This window comes from Protomyctophum parallelum (genome assembly GCF_964188405.1).
Source record: "Protomyctophum parallelum genome assembly, chromosome: 16".
In the NCBI taxonomy this organism is placed as follows: domain Eukaryota; kingdom Metazoa; phylum Chordata; class Actinopteri; order Myctophiformes; family Myctophidae; genus Protomyctophum; species Protomyctophum parallelum.
The window spans coordinates 43,608,684-43,633,072 of record NC_139711.1 but is presented as its reverse complement, the minus strand read 5'-3'; the positions used below and the strand labels follow the sequence as shown (position 1 = coordinate 43,633,072).

Below are 24,389 nucleotides of genomic sequence, written 5' to 3'. Positions count from 1 at the left end.
GATTTAGAAGACATTATTTTAAATTCGGTTAAACCAGGGGTAGGCAACTTGGCACAGGGAGGGTGATCACTGGCATGCTGTACGTGTGAGAGAGACGTTTTTCTTAAAAAAATATATATATATATATTCCAAAAAAGAACTCATGGATGACTCCTGGTAGGAACTCATTGATGACCTTGTGTTCCTTTAATGACATATAGCGATGGACTACGATGATGCAGTGTCCTTCCTGGGCCACTGGGGGGCGTTTGAGAAGACGGTGTTCGTGCTGCTCAGCCTGAGCGTGGTCAATAACGGTTACGTGGGCATCGCCATGGTGTTCCTGGCGGACATCCCTCCTCACCGCTGCCGCCTCCCTGCCCTGGACGGGGACTCCAACTCCTCCTCCTCCTCTTCCTCCTCCTTCTCCTCCTCCTCCTCCTCCCCCTCCTCCTCCTCCTCGCCCTCCTTCAGTCTGGAGCTAAACCACTCCTTCCCCCTGGAGGAGGTGAAAGGGGTGCTCATGCTCAGCCGCTGCTCCAGGTACGTATAAGTTATAACAGTCGCACGTTTACATTTATGGTATAGCTTAACCCATTTTGGTGTTAGCATTATGTTGTAATTTAGCTATTGAAAAATAGCAGATCTACAAGCTCATAGAGCTTGTAGGTCTGCTATTTTTGAAAAATTGAAGAGCGACTGACATAGCAACCTAGCTTTTTCAGAAAACTGTCAGGATGTAGAAGACATTTTTAGAATCTGATCTCAGGTCAGAATGGGTTCAAAAAAATCCCAGTAATAGTCCTGGGCCGGCTTAGGCCTCACTGCACGTAAGACACACTCGTGTCCTGTTGTCTTCTGTGTGTCATGGCCGCCTCAATGCGTTTCCAATGGGAGTTTCATGACACAGCCTTGTTGCATGGCTCTCTTCTCCCCCCCCCCCCCCCAGGACACACGTGTGTCTTAGGTGTGAGTGAGGCCTTAGCGGTCCAGGCACCTTGGCTGGTAATCCAGCATTACAGTGTGTCACGGGTTCGAGTCCCAAACCTGACGAACCTTTACTGTGTGTCTCCCCATCTCTCTCCCCGTTTCCTGTTGACTTACTAACTACCGGTATCTATCTTATCTATCTATCTATCTATCTATCTATCTTATCTATCTTATCTATCTTATCTATCCTATCTATCTTATCTATCTTATCTATCTTATCTATCCTATCTATCCTATCTATCTTATCTATCTTATCTATCCTATCTATCTTATCTATCTTATCTATCCTATCTATCTTATCTATCTTATCTATCCTATCTATCTTATCTATCTTATCTATCCTATCTATCTTATCTATCTTATCTATCCTATCTATCTTATCTATCTTATCTATCTTATCTATCTTATCTATCTTATCTATCCTATCTATCTTATCTATCTATCTATCTATCTATCTATCTATGTAACTCCCTCCGCGCACAAACAGACACAAGTGGTTTCCTTGAACTGATTTATTTGTAGGGTTGTTGGTCCTCCAAATCACCGTGAAAACTAAACAATAAAACAATAAAACAAGGACGTTACAGCATGTAGATGCAAACATTTCACGTAGCAAAACAGACAAAACAAACAACAAATACCTCGTTGGCTGCGTGCGTAACAAAGGGGGGGATACTCTGCAATCTTCAGGTCCTTATAACCCTTTCTTATCAGTTAGACAGTCTCTTATTTCTTGTAACTTTACAGTCTCTTTGTGACCAGTGCAAGCTGGAGCTGCTTTGCACCTTGCTGCTGTTTCTTGTGGCTTGATCCGTGTGCCCAATTGACATGCGCAGACCAAACGAGACACAGACAGAACAGGGCATTGACTCTTCAAAATAATAGCATTACAACAACTTGACAAGAAAAGCAATGAAATAATGTTCTAACATAAATGTAACTTAATTATGAACTTGTACCTTTTAGAAATATAAACAAATTATATTATTTGTAGTGGCAACAGTTACACTCCCACCAAATCTCACAAAACCTTCTTGTGGGATTTCCTTTTAATACTTCAAAATAAAATAAACCATTACAGTTATTAAACCTTTCCCAAGAAATTTCAGGCAAAACATTAAACCCTTTCCTCTGCTTCAAGCAGAGTGACAATCTTCTGTACAGGTCTCTCAAGAAACCCTGTTTTAGTTGTGGGCGTTCCCTTCTTGTCAAATGTGGTGTCGCTAACCATCAGTTTTAGTTTTCTCACCCTACCATCTGACCCTGGGTAGACATCGGTGATTCTGGCCAGCTTCCATTTGTTGCGTGGTGCCAGATCGTCTTGCAGAAGGACAATGTCGTTGACCTTCGAGTTCCTTCTGTTCTTGTGCCACTTTTGTCTTGACTGTAGGTTCAAAAGGTATTCCTTTCTCCAACGAGTCCAAAACTCATTGGCCAAATACTGGACTCTGCGCCACCTCTTCTTGAGATAAAGATCTTCTTTAACAAATTGTCCAGGTGGGGGCAGTAGTATTGTGGACTTCATTGTAAGGATATGGTTCGGAGTTAAAGGTTCAGGTCCAGATGGGTCATTCAAGTGTTCAACGGTAAGTGGTCTGCTGTTAATGATGGCCATGACCTCATATAGGAATGTTCTTAGTGAGGTTGTGTCGAGCCTTTGTGCCGACTGGTCGAGAACAGCAGTAAGAACACTTCTTATGGTTCTTATTTGCCTCTCCCAAATGCCGCCCATGTGACTAGCCGCTGGGGGGTTCATAAGAAACTCACATCCGAGAGCCTTCACTCTTTCTTGATCCATTCCTCTCATGAGTTCTGCAAACTCTCTCCTTGCACCAACAAAATTGGTGCCTTGGTCACTTCTTAGTTGACGAATATTTCCTCTTATGGCAATGAACGCTCTCAAAGCATTGATAAATGCGTCAGTTGTCATATCGTCAACAACTTCAATGTGTATGGCCCTTGAGCATAGACAGGTAAGTATGAGTCCATATCTTTTGATGTCCTTCCTTCCTTCTTTAACATAGATCGGACCGAAGCAGTCTATGCCTGTGTAAATGAAGGGTGGAGTTGCCTCTGTTCTATCTTCAGGTAGGTCACCCATTCTCTGTTCCTCAGTACTTCTTCTGTACTTTCGACACTTGACACATTTGAATATGTGCGACGAGACGGCGCTACTGCATCCCAGGATCCACCATCCATTAGCTCGCAGTTCGTTCGTCGTCATTCCACGTCCTTGATGATGCACCTTTTCGTGGAAGTGCTTAATGAGTAAAGCTGTAATGTGGCTGCTCTTTGGGAGTATGGCTGGATGCTTCACGTGTGGGTGTAACGCGGCCTGACTCAAGCGTCCTCCCACTCTTAGAATGCCTTCTTCATCCAAAAATGGATTTAGCTTGCACAGCTTACTGTCCGTAGTCTTGGTAACTGCTTTCTTAAGTTCCAAGCTCTTTATCTCATCTGAGAATGCTTCTGCTTGAACTAGCTTGATGATAGCAAGTTCTGCTTCTTTCCTTTCTTCCAGACTTGTACTTTCACTGGTTTGTTGTTTCACCCCTTTGTGTTCTTTGACATGTCGTTTCAATTTGGCAATAGCTCTTACTCCTCTTGACCAATCAGAGAACTTCTCTAGGCGATCCAGCAATGATCTAGCTTCTTCTGCCTTGGTGGTACACACAAAAGCCTTACGGAGTTCAGGATCGTCTTCCTTGATTTCTCCCACCTTGCTCTCTCTTAGGGGTAGCTGTCTTTGCCAGAGAAACTTTGGTCCTATAAACCAGTTTGAGGTCTTAAGTTGCTCTGCAGTCAAACCTCGGGAGGCGTGATCTGCCGGATTGTCTTCAGAGGCTACATGAGCCCACTGTTCGGGCTTTGTACTTGACTTGATTCTCTGTATACGGTTGGCTACAAACACTTGGAACCTTCTGGCATCATTGTTTATGTAGCCTAGAACGACTGTGGAATCTGTCCAAAAGAACTCTTGCAGATCTTGGATTTCTAGCTCGTTTCGGAGCATGTCACTGGTTCGAACTGCTACAACAGCCGCTGAGAGTTCCAGTCTTGGTATAGTAGTGACTTTGGTTGGCGTAACTCTTGACTTTCCCATTACCAGACAGCAATGGACTTCATCTGACTTGTTGACGGCTCGCAGGTAAGTACATACACCGTATCCAGAGACGCTCGCGTCAGCAAAATGGTGCAGCTCATACCTTTTGACGTCGCCAAAACTTGAAGGTAAGTAGGATCTTTCAATTTGCATTTCAGCTAAATTGGGTAGGTCTCTAATCCAGGACTCCCACTGAGGTCTGAGACTTTCTGGAAGTTCCTCATCCCAGCCGACTTTCTCTCTGCACATTTGTTGAAGTATTTGTTTCCCCAGAAGGATGAAGGGTGACAGGAACCCCAAGGGATCATACATGGACGCTACGGTAGAGAGCACGCCCCTTCTTGTTAGTGGATTGGGTTTCACTTTAACTCTGAATTTGAAGGTGTCAGAAGTTATACACCACTCCACTCCTAGAGCTCTTTCAATGTGAGGTAAACTCAAGGCCATGTCTTGATCTTTGATTGCCGCACGTTCTCCTTCCGGAATTGTTGCCATCACTTTCTCACTGTTGGAGACAAACTTGTGAAGTCTTAACTTGCCAGTGGAGCAAAGTTCTCTTGCTTCCTTGACAAGCTGGCTTGCTTCTTCTTCAGTTTGAACACTGGTTAGACCATCGTCTACATAGAAATTTCTTTGAATGAAGCGTATGGCATCTTCACTGAACTGACCTTGCCCTTGTGCTGCCAAATGTTTCAGGCCGAAATTGGCACAGCCAGGAGACGAGGCCGCTCCAAACAAGTGAACCTTCATCCTGTAGGTTGATGGTGCGGTTTCCATATTGCCATTCTCCCACCACAGAAATCTTAAATAATCTTGATCTTCCTTTCTCACGTGAAACTGGTGAAACATTCTTTCAACGTCGCACATGACTGCGACAGAACTCTTGCGGAAGCGGCATAGGACACCCACCATGGTGTTAGTTAAATCAGGGCCGGTGAGCAGATGGTCGTTGAGGGATGTGTCATGAAACTTGGCGGAACAGTCAAATACTACACGTATTTTCTCTGGTTTATGTGGATGGTAAACTCCATGATGAGGAATGTACCAAACGGACTGACTGTCCAATTCTTCATCCGGCACCTTCTCTGCGTCACCGCGCTTAATTATGTCATCCATAAAGTTGACATAGTCTCTGTAGTACTTTTGGTCTTTCTTTAGTCTCCTTTCAAGAGAAGTTAGGCGGTGCACTGCACATATCTTGTTGTTGGGCAAGTGTGGTCGTTCTTCTTTGAACGGTAATGGCATTTCGTAGTGGCCATTGTCCTTTTGTGTGATGTTCTCTCTCATTTTAGAAAGGAACTTGATGTCATCTTGAGACACTGGATCATCCTCTATGGCTCTTTCGGAGAAGTCTGATTCAAGAACCTTTATGATGTCAGAGAGAGTGATTTCCTTTACTTTGGTTCGACACACATAGTGTACTTCAGTTTTGAGATTGACAGAAGTCTCCATATCAGGTGTCACTTGTCTCATCACTATGCGATGGCTTATTCCGAAAGCATCGCCGTAGTCTACACAGGGATTCCGGTGTCCAACAATACTCCATCCAAGGTCTGTGCGCTGTGCGTAAGGCTGGTTTTCTTTACCAGACACCACTTCCCTTGGAAGTAAGGCTTGTGAGCAGTTGTATCCAATGAGTAAACCTACTTCACAGTCTTGCAGATGTGGTATCTCATGTTGGAGATGCTCTAGATGGGTCCATGACTTTGCGGTCTCATCTGTAGGTATGTGAGTTCTGTTGGCAGGAATAAAATCACGTGTATAGACTGGTGGTAAGGGGATCTTCTCTCCTGAGTAAAAGCCTCTTACTTGCAGGTTGTTTACTCTTTGGGAGCTTATTACTGTAGTTCTTGCAGTCATAGTAGAGAGCTTGAGCTTGACTTGTTCTTTACTTGCTTCCAAAGCTTCTGCTACTTCACTAAGCACAAAGGTTGTGTCGCTTTGAGAATCCAACAGCGCATATACAAGCACTTCTTGTGTTGGTTGAGTTGTGGATGAAAGCCAGACTGGAATTATTGCAGACGTTTGTGCGTTTGCTTCTTGGAGTATTACTCTAAGTGAAGTAGCGTCTGTAGTTGTTTCTCTGTGTTGAGATGATTGAGGTCTTCCATTGTGGGTTTCTTGACTTGTACTTGGCTTAGCTTGTGGTGGTCTTTGTTCTCTGGTTCGCTCTTCATGCAGACAAGTAGGATGCTTCCTTTGGCATGTTTCACAAACACTCCTACTGTCGCAGCCTTTTGATTGGTGCCCAGACCTGAGACAACCAAAACAAAGTCGTTCAGTTTGAACAAACTTGATTCTTTCTGACATTTCTTTCTCCATGAATTTTCTGCATCGGTGTAGCTCATGTCCCATCTTCTCGCAGAAACTGCATTTTATGACAGTCTTTTCATTGGAGCTTGTAGTCAGTGTCTCTTCATTGGAGCTTGTATTCAGTGCCTTTGCTGCAAAACTTTGTTGTCTTTGGGACTTTGGGTTGTCAGCTTCACCTTGTTTCAATGAATGAAGTGAAGTGACAGGGTTGCAGGCAATTCTTGCTTCTCTTGTTAGAAATCTGACAAAGTGGCTGAATGAGGGAAATTGATTTCTCTCTTCTTCCATTTCCATAACCTTCCGATTCCATGCGGCCGTTAGCCAATCTGGTAACTTAGAAAGGATTTTCCTGTTCTCATTACAGTCATTCAGGATCTGCAATGTCTTGTTGTTGATCATGGCAGCTTCACAACTGCGGAGAAAATCTGTAAATTCTCTGAGCTCAAAGCTGTCCTTCGACCCAATCTTAGGCCATGCTTGAAGCTGGTCTCTGTACGCCTTGGCAATTGTGAATGGGTTTCCGTATCTCTCCTCCAGAATCTCCCATGCTGCAACATAGGCAGATTCGGTTCCGAGCAGGAAGTAGCCATCAAGAGCCTTCTTTGCTTGACCACCGATGTATCTTCGTAGGTAGTATATCTTCTCCTTCTCTTGTATGTTCCTCTGGTCTATCAGTATTTCAAAAGATAGTTTCCAGTCGATGTACTTCAATGGATCCCCACTGAATACTGGAGGTTCAGGAATTGTTATTCTGTTGGCACTTAAAGCGCCTGCCAGCATCTTAACGAGCTCTGCTGTACTGTCATGAGAGGCTTGTGGCACGGGAGACGTATGACTGGACTGATGACTTGTGAGAGCAGGTACTTGTTTATCTGCTACTCTCTTATTTTCCAGTAATATGTCTTTCCGTTCTTCTTTGATGCTCCCTTGATCATACACCAGCATTCTTGCTTGTGCTGCATTAAGATTTTTCACTGTTTCCAATTTCTTTATTTTTCTCCGTTTTTCATCCAGAGTCCTTTGTAGAGCTATATGCTCTTCTTCTAGTTGAGCTTTCATTTGAGCTGCCTCTTCCTCTCTCTGAATTCTTCTTTTCCTTGAATCTGCTTCTCTCTCTAGCTCATCTGCTTCTTGCTGCAAGTGGTGCTTTCTGATTGCTGCCTCTTGATCAGCTAACTTCCTTTTAGCTTCTTGCTCGAGGAGGTCCAATTCAGATTGTTCTATTTCTTGTTGTTCTATCACTTTTAGAACAGCTTGGTTCGCAGCAGCTTCAGCGGCAGCTTCTTGTCTTCTTACAGAAGACCTAGTGGAATGGTCTGAGCCGCCTTTCCCGATAGAAGCGACAGAGAGTGATTTACAACTTGAGTCAAAGATAGAGCCTGCTTCTGGCCATTCTGGCTCCTCTGCTGGAATATTTCCATCCCGTCGACTTGCGGCTCTGAAGAGAATGAACTTGGAGATTTCCACACACTGATCAACCTTTCGTCGGATGTCCTGCTCTGGAGCTGAGACTTGACGCAGGTTATCGTAAGCACCTGTGACATGTGCAGTGAAACCTTTGAGTTCACGAATTATGTCGTTAATCAATGTCTCACTCAGAGGCTCCGTTTGTGATAACGTCTCCTTGGAAAATTTAGCCTGTGATCTCCATTTGTTATAGCAGTAGTTGAAGCTTTGTTGCAAAACTTTAATTTTGTCCGCTTGCATTTCTTTGCCCTTTTCTGTTAGGTTTCTTGTTCTTTCACTTCGTCTCGGCATCTGAGTTTCCTCTTGCTGCGGTTCCTCTTCAGCACCACGCACTTCCTTTTCTTCAGGTCGTGCTTCTTCCTGGTGTCTTTCCTCTTCAGGTCGGGGTTGGGAATCCTTTCTCTCCCTAATACTGTCCCTTTCCTGTTCTGTAGGTGCACCTGGATCTGACATTTTAATCAATTCTTAAATGATAACCTACTTGTAAATAAGACCCTTAAATTGCCCAGAGAAAATATTGACAGTAAATGGAATTTCTGTCAATCCTTGTTAGATAAACTTGTAAATATCACTTAAATGCAGTAAATATCCTAAATGTAAATACCTTAAAGCTTAAACAAATCAAATCTTAAATTCAACTTTCTTAATTCAACCTTTGAATATTACCTTTTCAGAATATTACTTTCAAAACGTTCACTATATACACTTTAAATCACTTCAAAACTAAAATATCAAAGGCAGTTGAAATACTTCAATATCAAATCAAATGGCAAATACCTTGAATTATTTTTTGTAAAACCAATACAACTTTAACTTGGTATAATATCAAAACAAAAAAATATAGTGTCCTTTTTTAACTTTGCACCTCAAGTGTGTCTTGTATAATGACAAGATTCAATTAAATTGAATGAGCAGATTAGTCCAAAACTTTACCACACACTCCTAAGTATCTTCAAACGTTTCCAGAAGCCCTCTTTCTACTTAGAGTACTGCTGATTTAATGTCCATTTTCTTCATAGCCTTATTGTCTTGAAAACGTTCAGATTACCTTTTCTTCTGTGTGTGAAGTGTGTGTGAGAAGGACTGAGGGGGGAAGAGGCGGGGGGGGGGGGGGGGGGGGGTGGCGGCGCTGAACGGGCTCATCTGTCGGTGCTTGCTGACGATCACTCCGTGCAGCTGGCCTGGTCCTTTGATCTTGCAGACTGTCAATTAGCGTGCGTTGTCCACTGCGTCGATGAACAGTGCGAGTTTTCACTGTAACTCCCTCCGCGCACAAACAGACACAAGTGGTTTCCTTGAACTGATTTATTTGTAGGGTTGTTGGTCCTCCAAATCACCGTGAAAACTAAACAATAAAACAATAAAACAAGGACGTTACAGCATGTAGATGCAAACATTTCACGTAGCAAAACAGACAAAACAAACAACAAATACCTCGTTGGCTGCGTGCGTAACAAAGGGGGGGATACTCTGCAATCTTCAGGTCCTTATAACCCTTTCTTATCAGTTAGACAGTCTCTTATTTCTTGTAACTTTACAGTCTCTTTGTGACCAGTGCAAGCTGGAGCTGCTTTGCACCTTGCTGCTGTTTCTTGTGGCTTGATCCGTGTGCCCAATTGACATGCGCAGACCAAACGAGACACAGACAGAACAGGGCATTGACTCTTCAAAATAATAGCATTACAACAACTTGACAAGAAAAGCAATGAAATAATGTTCTAACATAAATGTAACTTAATTATGAACTTGTACCTTTTAGAAATATAAACAAATTATATTATTTGTAGTGGCAACAGTTACAATCTATCTATCTATGTATGGGAAAAAAACAGTAATAGGCCATGAGTCAGAGCCCTAACAACGGGCTATGATTGTCACGGGTAAAGCCATACCGATATTAATTAAACTGTTTATAGGGTCAATATAAGTCAATTCGTATTATGATAACCGTTCCACTATAGGAGTAGCTTCATCAGTACTGGTGAAGGCTGGATAGCCGAAACATTTGTTGTTCGTTGTTCAAAATGAAATAAATGTTTTGAACTGCAGTCTTGGTGTGTGCGACCCACTACCGTTATTTATTTGATATAGTCTTATTATCGCAGCCATTGTGTTTACGTTGCAGGTACAAACAAGGAGGTGGTTTCCACGGCAACCAGACCGAGGGCTGTGTTGACGGCTGGGTGTTTGGATCAGAGAGATACTCCTCCACCATCGTCACTGAGGTCAGAGGTCAATCCTCTGGACACTATAGCCTACATTTACTGAGTAACCCATTGTACTTAAAGGGCCACTTCACCCCTTTTGCAACCAGCTCTCATTTGAACGATGTTTAGGACACAATTCAACACTTCCCTGGGGTTTTATGTGTGGTTTTATGTGTTTTTTAGATATTTTAGGATTTCAAATGCCTGATGACTCATCGGGCATTGCTCGCACCTCCTTCTTGGACTATGTTGTCTCAGTAAGAGAGCCCTCACCCTCTCCACAAGGAGGAGCAGTGCAGCAAAGCATTATGGTCATTGTAGGAATTCAGCAATCGAGTCAAACCCAATTCAACAAGCGTGTTTTGTACAAGCTTGTAGATCTGCTAGTTGCACTATTGATATTGAAAATGGTGTGTGTGTGTGTGTGTGTGTGTGTGTGTGTGTGTGTGTGTGTGTGTGTGTGTGTGTGTGTGTGTGTGTGTGTGTGTGTGTGCGTGTGTGTGTGTGTGTGTGTGTGTGTGTGTGTGTGTGTGTGTGTGTGCGTGTGTGTGTGTGTGTGTGTGTGTGCGTGTGTGTGTGTGTGTGTGTGTGTGTGTGTGTGTGTGTGTGTGTGTGTGTGTGTGCGTGTGTGTGTGTGTGTGTGTGTGTGTGTGTGTGTGTGTGTGTGTGTGTGTGTGTGTGTGTGTGTGTGTGTGTGTGTGTGTGTGTGTGTGTGTGTGTGTGTGCGTGCGCGTCACAGTGGTCTCTGGTGTGTGAGGACGGCTGGAAGGCACCGTTCACCATGACCGTCTTCTTCCTGGGAATTCTGGGAGGATCCTGTCTGTCTGGATACCTGTCTGACAGGTAACCTGTCTGTCTGTCTGTCTGTCTGTCTGTCTGTCTGGATACCTGTCTGACAGGTAACCTGTCTGTCTGTCTGTCTGTCTGTCTGTCTGTCTGGATACCTGTCTGACAGGTAACCTGTCTGTCTGTCGTAGTTACATGTGTGTGTTGTGTGTGTGTACGTACTGTAGCTATGCTACACACTGTATATTCAGCTCATCTTCTAAATGTCCATATATAGGTATGGTAGGCGTGTCACGTTCTTCGTCTCCATGGCGATCCAGACCGTGTTCAGTGTCGTCCAGGCGGCCTCAACCAGCTGGGAGATGTTCTGCGTGATGTACTTCATCGTGGCCGTGGGAGAGATCGCCAAGTACTGCTGTGGCTTCATACTGGGTACGCGTGTGATGTACTAGTACACTGCTGTGGCCCAGATGAGTTTATAATACTAAGGGCCGATTCATACTCCTATTTTACCGCTGTTTCGGTGCTGTAGTGCCGAAATGATTTTGGCTCGTCAGAAATTTTCAGTAGCACCGAAGAGCCGACTTTAGGACGATACCCGCCCCCCTGAACCTCAAATGACGACACATTGTAGGCTCTACAGTGCCGAACCGACTTTTATTCGGCTCTAAAATATGAATCGGCCCTTATACTACACTATATTCATTTGCATCTGTGATTAGGCCTATATATACTGTATGTATTGTGTTTTATATGCTGTGGTGATTGGGACATCCTTGAAAGAGAGCTTGCTCTCAACGTGCTTCCCTGCACAATCCCTGAATAAAGGAAAGGAAAAATAAACAAAAGCTGCCTTATTGTACCTTACCTGCTTTCCTTTGCCTTGCCCTGCCCTGCCTTTCTCTGCCCTGCCCTGCCCTGCCCTGCCCTGCCCTGCCCTGCCCTGCCCTGCCCTGCCCTGCCCTGCCCTGCCCTGCCTTGCCCTGCCCTGCCCTGCCCTGCCCTGCCCTGCCCAGGTTTTGAGCTGCTGACGAGCAGGGTGAGGATCCTGTTCGGGGCGATTGGAGCACCGTACGCCTACGCTCTGGGCTACACCGTCCTGCCTCTGTTCGCCTGGAGCATCAGGAGCTGGAGAACGCTGCTGCTGGCTCTGTCCCTGCCTGGCCTGCTCTGTGTCCCTCTGTGGTGGTGAGTGTCTCTGTCCCTCTATGTCCCTCTGTGGTGGTGAGTGTCTCTGTCCCTCTATGTCCCTCTGTGGTGGTGAGTGTCTCTGTCCCTCTATGTCCCTCTGTGGTGGTGAGTGTCTCTGTCCCTGCCTGGCCTGCTCTGTGTCCCTCTGTGGTGGTGAGTGTCTCTGTCCCTCTGTGGTGGTGAGTGTCTCTGTCCCTCTATGTCCCTCTGTGGTGGTGAGTGTCTCTGTCCCTCTATGTCCCTCTGTGGTGGTGAGTGTCTCTGTCCCTCTATGTCCCTCTGTGGTGGTGAGTGTCTCTGTCCCTCTATGTCCCTCTGTGGTGGTGAGTGTCTCTGTCTCTCTGTGTCCCTCTGTGGTGGTGAGTGTCTCTGTCCCTCTATGTCCCTCTGTGGTGGTGAGTGTCTCTGTCCCTCTATGTCCCTCTGTGGTGGTGAGTGTCTCTGTCCCTCTGTGTCCCTCTGTGGTGGTGAGTGTCTCTGTCCAAGCCATTCAGAAGGGCATAGTGGTGGTGGCCATTTTGTAGATGGACTGACCACAAGTCTGACCTCCCGTTAGTCTGACCTACGTGGCCGGTTAAGACTGAGGTTAGGGTTAGTGACCTATGTGGCCGGTTAAGACTGATGTTAGGGTTAGTGACCTATGTGGCCGGTTAAGACTGAGGTTAGGGTTAGTGACCTATGTGGCCGGTTAAGACTGATGTTAGGGTTAGTGACCTATGTGGCCGGTTAAGACTGATGTTAGGGTTAGTGACCTATGTGGCCGGTTAAGACTGATGTTAGAGGGGCACGGTGGCACAGTTGGTAGTGCTGTCGCCTCACAGCTAGAAGGTCCTGGGTTCGATTCCCGCTGGGGACGCTGTGGGCACTGGCGGCGTGTTCCCTCCTCCGCGTCATCAGTGCCCATACCCGAGGCGGGGGTTGGCGATAGGGCCTTTCTGTGTGGAGTTTGCATGTTCTCCCCGTGTCCCCTAGGGTAGATACCCTCACAAAAACATGCTGTAATCCTGGTCTCTAAAACTACCTCCCCCTGGCCAGCCGGGGCGCCTGATGGAGGGGAAAGGAACTGGTCGGAATAACGTGTCCCTTCCACGCACTACGTCCGGCCGGGGAAATTCCCCTCTGTCAGGTGAAAAGAAGCAGCTTGGACTCCTCATGCATAGAAGGAGGCATGAGGTCAGTCCGCTGCCCCCCCAGGTTGGCAGAGGAAGTGTAGCGCCCAGGATTACATTAGATAATTGGCACTGGGTGAAAAGAAAACTTGGTTACAAAATCGTGGGATAAAAAATGTGAAAAAAAAAGAATAGTGATCTACGTGGCCGGTTAAGACTGAGGTTAGGGTTAGCGACCTACGTGGCCGGTTAAGACTGATGTTAGTTAGGGTTTGGGATAATACAAGTTATCATAAGCCTGGAAACAAGCCATCCCCGGCTTAGCTATGTCTGTTTTGTCAACTGGACATTTATAACAAAACAATGTATTATTAAGTGTCCCGTTCTTCCAGATATAAGGTTGATATTATAATATACTGCTACATTTGGCTGCCTGCCAGTGTTATCTACCTGGCAATAACACGTTGGTTGTGATGATGTGATGATGATTTGGCGGTACAGTGAAACTGCTACTTGTAGTGTGATTCCACGTCGCACGCAGACCCGCGATGCGTTGCAAAGACATGTGGTGTAGAGGATGGACAAAAAGAGATCTGAGGGACCCCGGTCAACAAACGCAGGGTGTGGGTTTAGGTCTCAGGACTCCTGTGTTCATTACAACTCTCAAGGACCAGTAGGGTACAACAGCAGTGTGGCATAGCGACAAAATTATATTTGAAAACGAGTGCAACTGTGTCTGATGGAAAACAACTGCTCTGTTCTTGCGCAGTTCTGGGTGCTTGGTGGAAGCCATTGGCGACCCTCCCTTTCTGTCTCTGTAAGATGACTGACACGTGTCCTCCTGTCCAATGGCTATATAGGTACATCCCAGAGTCTCCTCGCTGGCTATTGGCTCAGGGCCGCATCGAGGAGGCGGAGCTTATTCTCAGGGCTGCAGCGAAGAAGAACGGAGTGATGGCACCCGAGGTCATCTTCAGAGTGGAAGACGTCAGTTTGATCCAAGTACACGCACGCACGCACACACACACACACACACACACACACACACACACACGCACGCACGCATGCACACAAGGCTGGGCTGACACAGAACTCCATATATGGGCATAAAAGGGACACGGACCGACAGGTAGACAGATCTACGTGCAGTGATCTGTGATCTTGTAGATTGGTTATTTTTGTCGACTGACTTGTTATGGAGGCTTTCACTCACTTTCACGTCCACACACACATACTGTGTGTGTGTGTGTGTGTGTGTGTGTGTGTGTGTGTGTGCAGAAGGCAGAGTCTGGTCCTACAGACAGACAGCACAGTTACTCCTTGCTGGACCTCGTCAGAACCTCCAACATCAGAAACATGATGAGCATCAACGTCATACTGTGGTACGCACCCACACACACACACACACACTTACGCACACACGCATGCAAGCACGCACGCATGCACGCACATCGTACACAACACAACATGATGAGATCATCAACATCATACTGTGGTACACAGCGATCACACCCGTGTGAAGTGAGGGCCGCTAATATATTAAAGTCTAACTCATGTTGATTAGGTGATGTAAAACAAAACACAAACATTACGCCAACAACGCCATTAACAATAGAGAGACAGTATGACGTAATGAGGGACAATGTGACGTACATTTTCCCAACATTGTCAATGCGTTTACAAAACAAACATTGAACTAAAGACAAACATTAAACCTGTCAAAAAAACAATACCGCCGTTGTTCAAAAAACAACGGCCGCTGCAGTTCTTTGGAGTGACCTCATTGGCCGCTGCTGTTCATTGGAGCGACCTCATTGGCCGCTGCAGTTCGTTAGAGCCCTGTGTGTCCAAGTCAAGCGGAAGTGCAGGGCTCTGACGTATGCAGGGTTTATCTGTCCTATAGGATAGTGCTCTCCATGTGACGTATACAGGGTTTCTCTGTCCCTCTATAGGATAGTGCTCTCCATGTGACGTATACAGGGTTTCTCTGTCCTATAGGATAGTGATCTCCATGTGACGTATACAGGGTTTCTCTGTCCGTCTATAGGATAGTGCTCTCCATGTGACGTATACAGGGTTTCTCTGTCCGTCTATAGGATAGTGCTCTCCATGTCGTATACAGGGTTTCTCTGTCCTATAGGATAGTGCTCTCCATGTGACGTATACAGGGTTTCTCTGTCCCTCTATAGGATAGTGCTCTCCATGACGTATACAGGGTTTCTCTGTCCGTCTATAGGATAGTGCTCTCCATGTGACGTATACAGGGTTTCTCTGTCCGTCTATAGGATAGTGCTCTCCATGTGACGTATACAGGGTTTCTCTGTCCGTCTATAGGATAGTGCTCTCCATGTGACGTATACAGGGTTTCTCTGTCCGTCTATAGGATAGTGATCTCCATGTGACGTATACAGGGTTTCTCTGTCCGTCTATAGGATAGTGATCTCCATGTGACGTATACAGGGTTTCTCTGTCTGTCTATAGGATAGTGATCTCCATGTGACGTATACAGGGTTTCTCTGTCCCTCTGTAGGATAGTGATCTCCATGTGACGTATACAGGGTTTCTCTGTCCCTCTGTAGGATAGTGATCTCCATGACGTATACAGGGTTTCTCTGTCCCTCTATAGGATAGTGCTCTCCATGTGACGTATACAGGGTTTCTCTGTCCTATAGGATAGTGCTCTCCATGACGTATGCAGGGTTTCTCTGTCCGTCTATAGGATAGTGATCTCCATGTGACGTATACAGGGTTTCTCTGTCCTATAGGATAGTGCTCTCCATGTGACGTATACAGGGTTTCTCTGTCCTATAGGATAGTGCTCTCCATGTGACGTATACAGGGTTTCTCTGTCCTATAGGATAGTGCTCTCCATGTGACGTATACAGGGTTTCTCTGTCCGTCTATAGGATAGTGCTCTCCATGACGTATGCAGGGTTTCTCTGTCCTATAGGATAGTGATCTCCATGTGACGTATACAGGGTTTCTCTGTCCGTCTATAGGATAGTGCTCTCCATGACGTATGCAGGGTTTCTCTGTCCTATAGGATAGTGATCTCCATGTGACGTATACAGGGTTTCTCTGTCTGTCTATAGGATAGTGCTCTCCATGACGTATACAGGGTTTCTCTGTCCCTCTATAGGATAGTGCTCTCCATGACGTATACAGGGTTTCTCTGTCCTATAGGATAGTGCTCTCCATGTGACGTATACAGGGTTTCTCTGTCCTATAGGATAGTGCTCTCCATGACGTATACAGGGTTTCTCTGTCCGTCTATAGGATAGTGCTCTCCATGTGACGTATACAGGGTTTCTCTGTCCGTCTATAGGATAGTGCTCTCCATGTGACGTATACAGGGTTTCTCTGTCCGCCTATAGGATAGTGATCTCCATGTGACGTATACAGGGTTTCTCTGTCCCTCTATAGGATAGTGATCTCCATGTGACGTATACAGGGTTTCTCTGTCCCTCTATAGGATAGTGCTCTCCATGTGACGTATACAGGGTTTCTCTGTCCCTCTATAGGATAGTGCTCTCCATGTGACGTATACAGGGTTTCTCTGTCCCTCTATAGGATAGTGATCTCCATGTGACGTATACAGGGTTTCTCTGTCCCTCTATAGGATAGTGCTCTCCATGTGACGTATGCAGGGTTTCTCTGTCCGCCTATAGGATAGTGCTCTCCATGACATACTACGGGATGTCTCTGAACACGGCCAACATGGACGGCGACCCCTACATCAACTGCCTGGTGTCCGGGGCCACGGAGTTCGTCAGCTACAGCGTCATGTGGCTGGTGATGCTGTACGCTCCGCGCCGCGCCCTGCTGCCCTCCAGCCTGCTGCTCAGTGGTCTGCTGCTGCTGCTGCTGAAGACCCTCCCTGATGGTACGCACGCACACACGCGCGCTTAGGTGTTTAGAATGTGTCTGTGGTCGCTCTGGTCCTAGTGGTGTTGGGGAAGATGCTTAGATGATGCTTAGAAGATGTTTCTCTTGGCCTGGGCCGTGGCTCAGAGGTCCATCCTGAGCCGTGGCTCAGCGGTCCAGGCCCGGGCCGTGGCTCAGCGGTCCATCCTGAGCCGTGGCTCAGAGGTCCATCCTGGGCCGTGGCTCAGAAGTCCATCCTGGGCCGTGGCTCAGCGGTCCATCCTGGGCCGTGGCTCAGAGGTCCATCCTGGGCCGTGGCTCAGAGGTCCATCCTGGGCCGTGGCTCAGCGGTCCATCCTGGGCCGTGGCTCAGAGGTCCATCCTGGGCCGTGGGGCTCAGAGGTCCATCCTGGGCCGTGGCTCAGAGGTCCATCCTGGGCCGTGGCTCAGAAGTCCATCCTGGGCCGTGGCTCAGAAGTCCATCCTGGGCCGTGGCTCAGAGGTCCATCCTGGGCCGTGGCTCAGAGGTCCATCCTGGGCCGTGGCTCAGCGGTCCATCCTGGGCCGTGGCTCAGCGGTCCATCCTGGGCCGTGGCTCAGAAGTCCATCCTGGGCCGTGGCTCAGAGGTCCATCCTGGGCCGTGGGGCTCAGAGGTCCATCCTGGGCCGTGGGGCTCAGAGGTCCATCCTGGGCCGTGGCTCAGAGGTCCATCCTGGGCCGTGGCTCAGAGGTCCATCCTGGGCCGTGGCTCAGAGGTCCATCCTGGGCCGTGGGGCTCAGTGGTCCATGAGGGTCCATGAGGGGCGTTCTTATCATCTTACAACATCGAGGACGATTTGAGCAGTAACAGACAAAACAAACATTACACTCTGTTCATTAAAATGGCATTTAATGTTTGTGCTAGTGACAAAAGAAACATTAAACTCTGTTTTTAATGTTCGTCTAGACAAGACAAACATTAAACCTGTATATAGGAGGGGCTAGCTGCCCTCAAAAATATAAAATAAAAACAAATAAAAAACAAAAAACATAAAAAGAAGATGTTTCTCCTCCAGACCTGTCTGAGGTCACCGTGGTCCTTGTGATATTGGAGAAGATGTTTAGATGTGTTTATCTCTTTTTAAACATGTGCTATACATCACGCGATGAGGAAATGTTGCTGTTTTCTGTTCTGTTTTTGTTTATTGCTCTGGAAATGTTGTATTTTGTTGTATCTCGGCGACACTACAATTTACAATTTAGGCATTTAGCAGACGCTCTTAATCCAGAGCGAGAACAAAAGCATGGGAATACATCACATTAAAGCATTTATCATGAAACATGCGTAAGCTAAGAAAGTAACAGTGGAATATCTATATAATGAAACTATACATACACTATACATATAAACTATACATATTTACTACTATGCTATACATATGTACTATGGCGTGCTATGACTATATACAATACAATTATAGTGCTGTCTACATAACATGCTATAAGTCTGTGTCAAATGCTATCTAAGTCTACAGAAATGCTATCTAAGGGACACTGCCAATGAGGGTGACGACCTCAATGTCTTTGGAGAATAGCTAAAGGTTTGAATGAATGTCCTCCAGACCTGTCGCAGGTCACGGTGGTCCTGGTGACGTCGGGGAAGATGTTGGTGACCGGAGCCTTCGGCTTCATGTACCTCTACTCTGTGGAGCTGTTCCCCACCGTGGTCAGGAACACGGCTCTGGGGGCTCTGTCCATGGCCTCCCGCATCGGCAGCACCGTGGCACCGTACATCGCTTACATCGGTGAGCTCTGGTGTACTCTGTGTGTGTGTGTGTGTGTGTGTGTGTGTGTGTGTGTGTGTGTGTGTGTGTGTGTGTAAAAAACAAACATCTCCTATCCAATTAGATAGGAGCTCCACAGGGAAAAGGCACATCGGAAACAAGCAACCCAAAAGAAGAGTAAACTAGAACGCTAACTAACCGGCCCTACACAGAGAATACACCGTGGCAGAATACCTGAGCACCGTGACCGACCCAAAACAAAGACAAATGTTAATTAGATACAGACTCAGTGAGTGCAGTCTTGCAATGGAGAAAGGCCGTCATAGGCAGACCTGTCTCTCCCCAGAGAAGGCAGACTATGCACCCACTGCACACAACATGAAGTGGAAACTGAGCTACATTCCCTAACCGTCTAGTCTGTCCACTGTACCAAGACATCAGAGACATATACTGTACTTACCACAGATTACAATCACCCAAGACGCAGACAGACAGGTTCTAGGACAGTGTGACTGCGCATACAGACAGACAGGTTATAGGACTGTGTGACTGTGCAGACAGACAGACGGCTTCTAGGACAGTTTGTCTGTGCAGACAGACAGACAGAGAGGTTCTAGGACTGTGTGACTGTGCAGACAGACAGACAGACAGACAGGTTCTAGGACAGTGTGACTGTGCAGACAGACAGGCAGACAAGTTCTAGGACTGTGTGACTGTGCAGACAGACAGACAGACAGACAGACAGACAGACAGACAGACAGACAGGTTCTAGGACTGTGCAGACAGACAGACAGGTTCTAGGACTGTGTGACTGTGCAGACAGACAGACAGACAGACAGGTTCTAGGACTGTGCAGACAGACAGACAGGTTCTAGGACTGTGTGACTGTGCAGACAGACAGGTTCTAGGACTGTGTGACTGTGCAGACAGACAGACAAGTTCTAGGACTGTGTGACTGTGCAGACAGACAGACAGACTGACAGACAGACAGACAGACAGGTTCTAGGACTGTGTGACTGGCTGCGCAGACAGATAGACAGGTTCTAGGACTGTGTGACTATGCAGACAGACAGACAGGTTCTAGGACTGTGTGACTGTGCAGACAGACAGACAGACAGACAGACAGACAGACAGGTTCTAGGACTGTGTGACTGTGCAGACAGACAGGTTATAGGACTGTGTGACTGTGCAGACAGACAGGTTCTAGGACTGTGTGACTGTGCAGACAGACAGCTCATTCCTGTCCTCTGCCTCTATCTATAGGTACGTACAACAAGCTCCTCCCCTACGTCCTGATGGGCGGAGCCTCCGTCCTGGCCGGCCTCCTCAGCCTGCTGCTGCCCGAAACCAAAGACCAGGAGCTGCCCGACCTCATCCCTCACACCAAGCCTCTGGTCCCGTAGGTTACACCATGACCTCATCCCTCACACCAAGCCTCTGGTCCCGTAGGTTACACCATGACCTCATCCCCTCACACCAAGCCTCTGGTCCCGTAGGTCACACCATGACCTCACCCCTCACACCAGGCCTCTGGTCCCGTAGGTTACACCATGACCTCATCCCTCACACCAGGCCTCTGGTCCCGTAGGTTACACCATGACCTCATCCCCTCACACCAGGCCTCTGGTCCCGTAGGTTACACCATGACCTCATCCCTCACACCAGGCCTCTGGTCCCGTAGGTTACACCATGACCTCATCCCTCACACCAGGCCTCTGGTCCCGTAGGTCACACCATGACCTCATCCCTCACACCAGGCCTCTGGTCCCGTAGGTTACACCATGACCTCATCCCTCACACCAGGCCTCTGGTCCCGTAGGTTACACCATGACCTCATCCCTCACACCAGGCCTCTGGTCCCGTAGGTTACACCATGACCTCATCCCTCACACCAGGCCTCTGGTCCTGTAGGTTACACCATGACCTCATCCCTCACACCAGGCCTCTGGTCCCATAGGTTACACCATGACCTCATCCCTCACACCAGGCCTCTGGTCCTGTAGGTTACACCATGACCTCATCCCTCACACCAGGCCTCTGGTCCTGTAGGTTACACCATGACCTCATCCCTCACACCAGGCCTCTGGTCCCGTAGGTTACACCATGACCTCATCCCTCACACCAGGCCTCTGGTCCCGTAGGTTACACCATGACCTCATCCCTCACACCAAGCCTCTGGTCCTGTAGGTTACACCATGACCTCATCTCTCACACCAGGCCTCTGGTTCCGTAGGTTACACCATGACCTCATCCCTCACACCAGGCCTCTGGTCCCGTAGGTTACACCATGACCTCATCCCCTCACACCAGGCCTCTGGTCCCGTAGGTTACACCATGACCTCATCCCTCACACCAGGCCTCTGGTCCCGTAGGTTACACCATGACCTCATCCCTCACACCAGGCCTCTGGTCCCGTAGGTTACACCATGACCTCATCCCCTCACACCAGGCCTCTGGTCCCGTAGGTTACACCATGACCTCATCTCTCACACCAGGCCTCTGGTCCCGTAGGTTACACCATGACCTCATCCCTCACACCAGGCCTCTGGTCCCGTAGGTTACACCATGACCTCATCCCTCACACCAGGCCTCTGGTCCCATAGGTCACACCATGCAGTGGTCGGGTCACTGCAGAGAACCTTCCCGGTTTTCTGAGCTACGTCCTGAGTATAAAGAAGGAACTAGAGCTGAATCTATGGCTGAGTAAAGAAGGAACTAGAGCTGAATCTATGGCTGAGTAAAGAAGGAACTAGGGCTGAATCTATGGCTGAGTAAAGAAGGAACTATAGAGCTGAATCTATGGCTGAATAAAGAAGGAACTATAGAGCTGAATCTATGGCTGAATAAAGAAGGAACTAGAGCTGAATCTATGGCTGAGTAAAGAAGGAACTATAGAGCTGAATCTATGGCTGAGTAAAGAAGGAACTAGAGCTGAATCTATGGCTGAGTAAAGAAGGAACTAGAGCTGAATCTATGGCTGAGTAAAGAAGGAACTATAGAGCTGAATCTATGGCTGAATAAAGAAGGAACTAGGGCTGAATCTATGGCTGAGTAAAGAAGGAACTATAGAGCTGAATCTATGGCTGAGTAAAGAAGGAACTAGGGCTGAATCTATGGCTGAGTAAAGAAGGAACTATAGAGCTGAATCTATGGCTGAGTAAAGAAGGAACTAGAGCTGAATCTATGGCTGAGTAAAGAAGGAACTAGAGCTGAATCTATGGCTGAGTAAAGAAGGAACTAGAGCTGAATCTATGGCTGAGTAAAGAAGGGACAATCAGATCACATTGTTGTCACACCTGATAGTTGGACTTCCTCAGTGACACTTCACATTGCTCGCTCAGAAACGTCATGGTACCTAATAACATCGTTACACCATTTAGACCTGACGTCAAAACGTTCGCTCTGAAAGAATATAATATTCAAAGATTTGAGGCACATTTTCATGATTTTTCAAACTAGCAGACCTACAAGCTCGTAGCGCGGTGCCGCGCTATGAGCTTGTAGATCTGCTATTTTTCAATAGCTAAAGCATAACATAATGCTTTAAAACACCAAAAGAGGTTCCCGTCCAGAATGGGTTACCATTTAGACCTGAGGACGATTCTGAAAACACCTTCTAAATCCTGACCCTTATCTGAAATGTATAGAAAAACTATCCCAAAAATAGGTCCCTGTTTTGAAAGGTATACAGCCTATACAAATGGTTATAGTTTTTATTAATTTTCTTTAGCTGAAACGCCATGCAAACATTGAGATGTCCCAATACTGTATCCGTATCGGAAAAGTATCGGTATCGGCACTTATTTGTCATATCGGGTCATATCGGTATCGGTGAATATGCCAGTCTAACCAGCGATCCCACACAGGGGTAAGGGGGTTGACACTATGCCAGTCTAACCACAGATCTGACACAGGGGTAAGGGGTTTGACACTGGCAGGTAAATACAATGTTGGGGCATGTGGAGTTTGCTTTGGAGTTGCTATAAACACAACACGAGATATATAGCTATATAGCTATAAACACAACACGAGATCACATCTCTGGTATCGGTATTCGGTATCGGTATCGGCTAACACAGAAATTGTGGTATCGGGATCGGATCTGAAAGGAAAGAAGGGTATAGAATTCAAACATATTGTTTATTTGTTTAAAGAAGGGTATATAATTGGCCCAGGCCGTAGCGTAACGGTCTGGGCACCGGACTGGTAATCCAGTCGCAGTGTGCCGCGGGTTCGACTCCCGACCCGGCCTTTACTGCATGTCATCCCCCCATCTCTCTCCCGTTTCCTGTCAGCCTACTGTCTGTCCCTTCAAAAATCAATAAAAGGCGTAAGCCGCAAAAAAATATCTTAAAAAAAAAAAAAAAAAGAAGGGTATATAATTCAAACATATTGTTTATTTGTTTAAAGAAGGGTATAGAATTCAAACATAATATTGTTTATTTGTACATTGACTTCAGTAGAATTGACTCCACTTTTGTTGTATCTACGGTAGACTTCAGTGAGCTGTTTTTTTTTCCTTCTCCAGACTTGCTGTATTTTCTGCTAAGAAAAGCAATCAGTTGTTAATTAATGCAATTATGTTGTGTCTGTTAGGCTGTCCAAACTGTTTCAGAGACACAGCGGCCAGGCTGAGCTCCAGAAGGACCAGTCAGCCTTAACGCTACAGAAGAACCACTGTGGAGATGACCGGAGCCAGTGTCCTTCCCAGAACCAGACCTGTATCCTCTGAACAGGAGAACGTCCTTCCCAGACCCAGACCATCTGAACAGGAGAACGTCCTTCCCAGAACCAGACCCTTATCCTCTGACTAGAACGTCCTACCCAGACACAGACCCTCTGAACAGGAGAACGTCCTCCCCAGAACCAGACCCGTATCCTCTGAACAGGAGAACGTCCTTCCCAGACCCAGACCATCTGAACAGGAGAACGTCCTTCCCAGAACCAGACCCTTATCCTCTGACTATAACGTCCTACCCAGACACAGACCATCTGAACAGGAGAACGTCCTTCCCAGAACCAGACCCTTATCCTCTGACTAGAACGTCCTACCCAGACACAGACCCTCTGAACAGGAGAACGTCCTTCCCAGAACCAGACCCTTATCCTCTGACTAGAACGTCCTACCCAGACACAGACCCTCTGAACAGGAGAACGTCCTCCCCAGAACCAGACCCGTATCCTCTGAACAGGAGAACGTCCTCCCCAGAACCAGACCCGTATCCTCTGAACAGGAGAACGTCCTTCCCAGACACAGACCCTCTGAACAGGAGAACGTCCTCCCCAGAACCAGACCCGTATCCTCTGAACAGGAGAACGTCCTCCCCAGAACCAGACCTGTATCCTCTGAACAGGAGAACGTCCTTCCCAGACCCTTATCCTCTGAACAGGTGAACGTCCTTCCCAGACCCAGACCCTTATCCTCTGAACAGGTGAACACCCAGACCCAGACCCTTATCCTCTGACCAGGAGAACGCTAGGAAAACAACTACAACTACAGCCCAAAGCGTCTACAGGGCAGGACTTACGGACATTTTATATCGTTGCTTTCAGGCAGAAACCTTTTATCTCCATTTTTGAGGGCCGCGAGCCCCTCCTATCATGTCAAGCTTTGAG

General features: G+C 47.0%; 2 protein-coding genes across 2 annotated transcripts in view; one reads left to right on the top strand and one right to left on the bottom strand.

Moving 5' to 3' along the window:
- The window catches only part of b4galt1l (DP-Gal:betaGlcNAc beta 1,4- galactosyltransferase, polypeptide 1, like), a 390,521-nt gene that overhangs the window by 82,626 nt on the left and 283,506 nt on the right, over nt 1-24,389 (bottom strand). The window lies entirely within an intron of this gene.
- LOC310873821 (solute carrier family 22 member 4-like) lies at nt 203-23,564 on the top strand (the record flags this gene model as incomplete). The annotated part of the gene is made up of 11 exons (XM_083786372.1): nt 203-522; nt 9,978-10,077; nt 10,799-10,902; nt 11,123-11,277; nt 11,862-12,033; nt 14,006-14,132; nt 14,424-14,527; nt 16,814-17,028; nt 18,612-18,794; nt 20,037-20,172; nt 23,370-23,564. 11 exons carry the CDS (start codon nt 203-205, stop codon nt 23,503-23,505), a joined length of 1,752 nt encoding a protein of 583 aa, XP_083642498.1. The 3' UTR covers nt 23,506-23,564.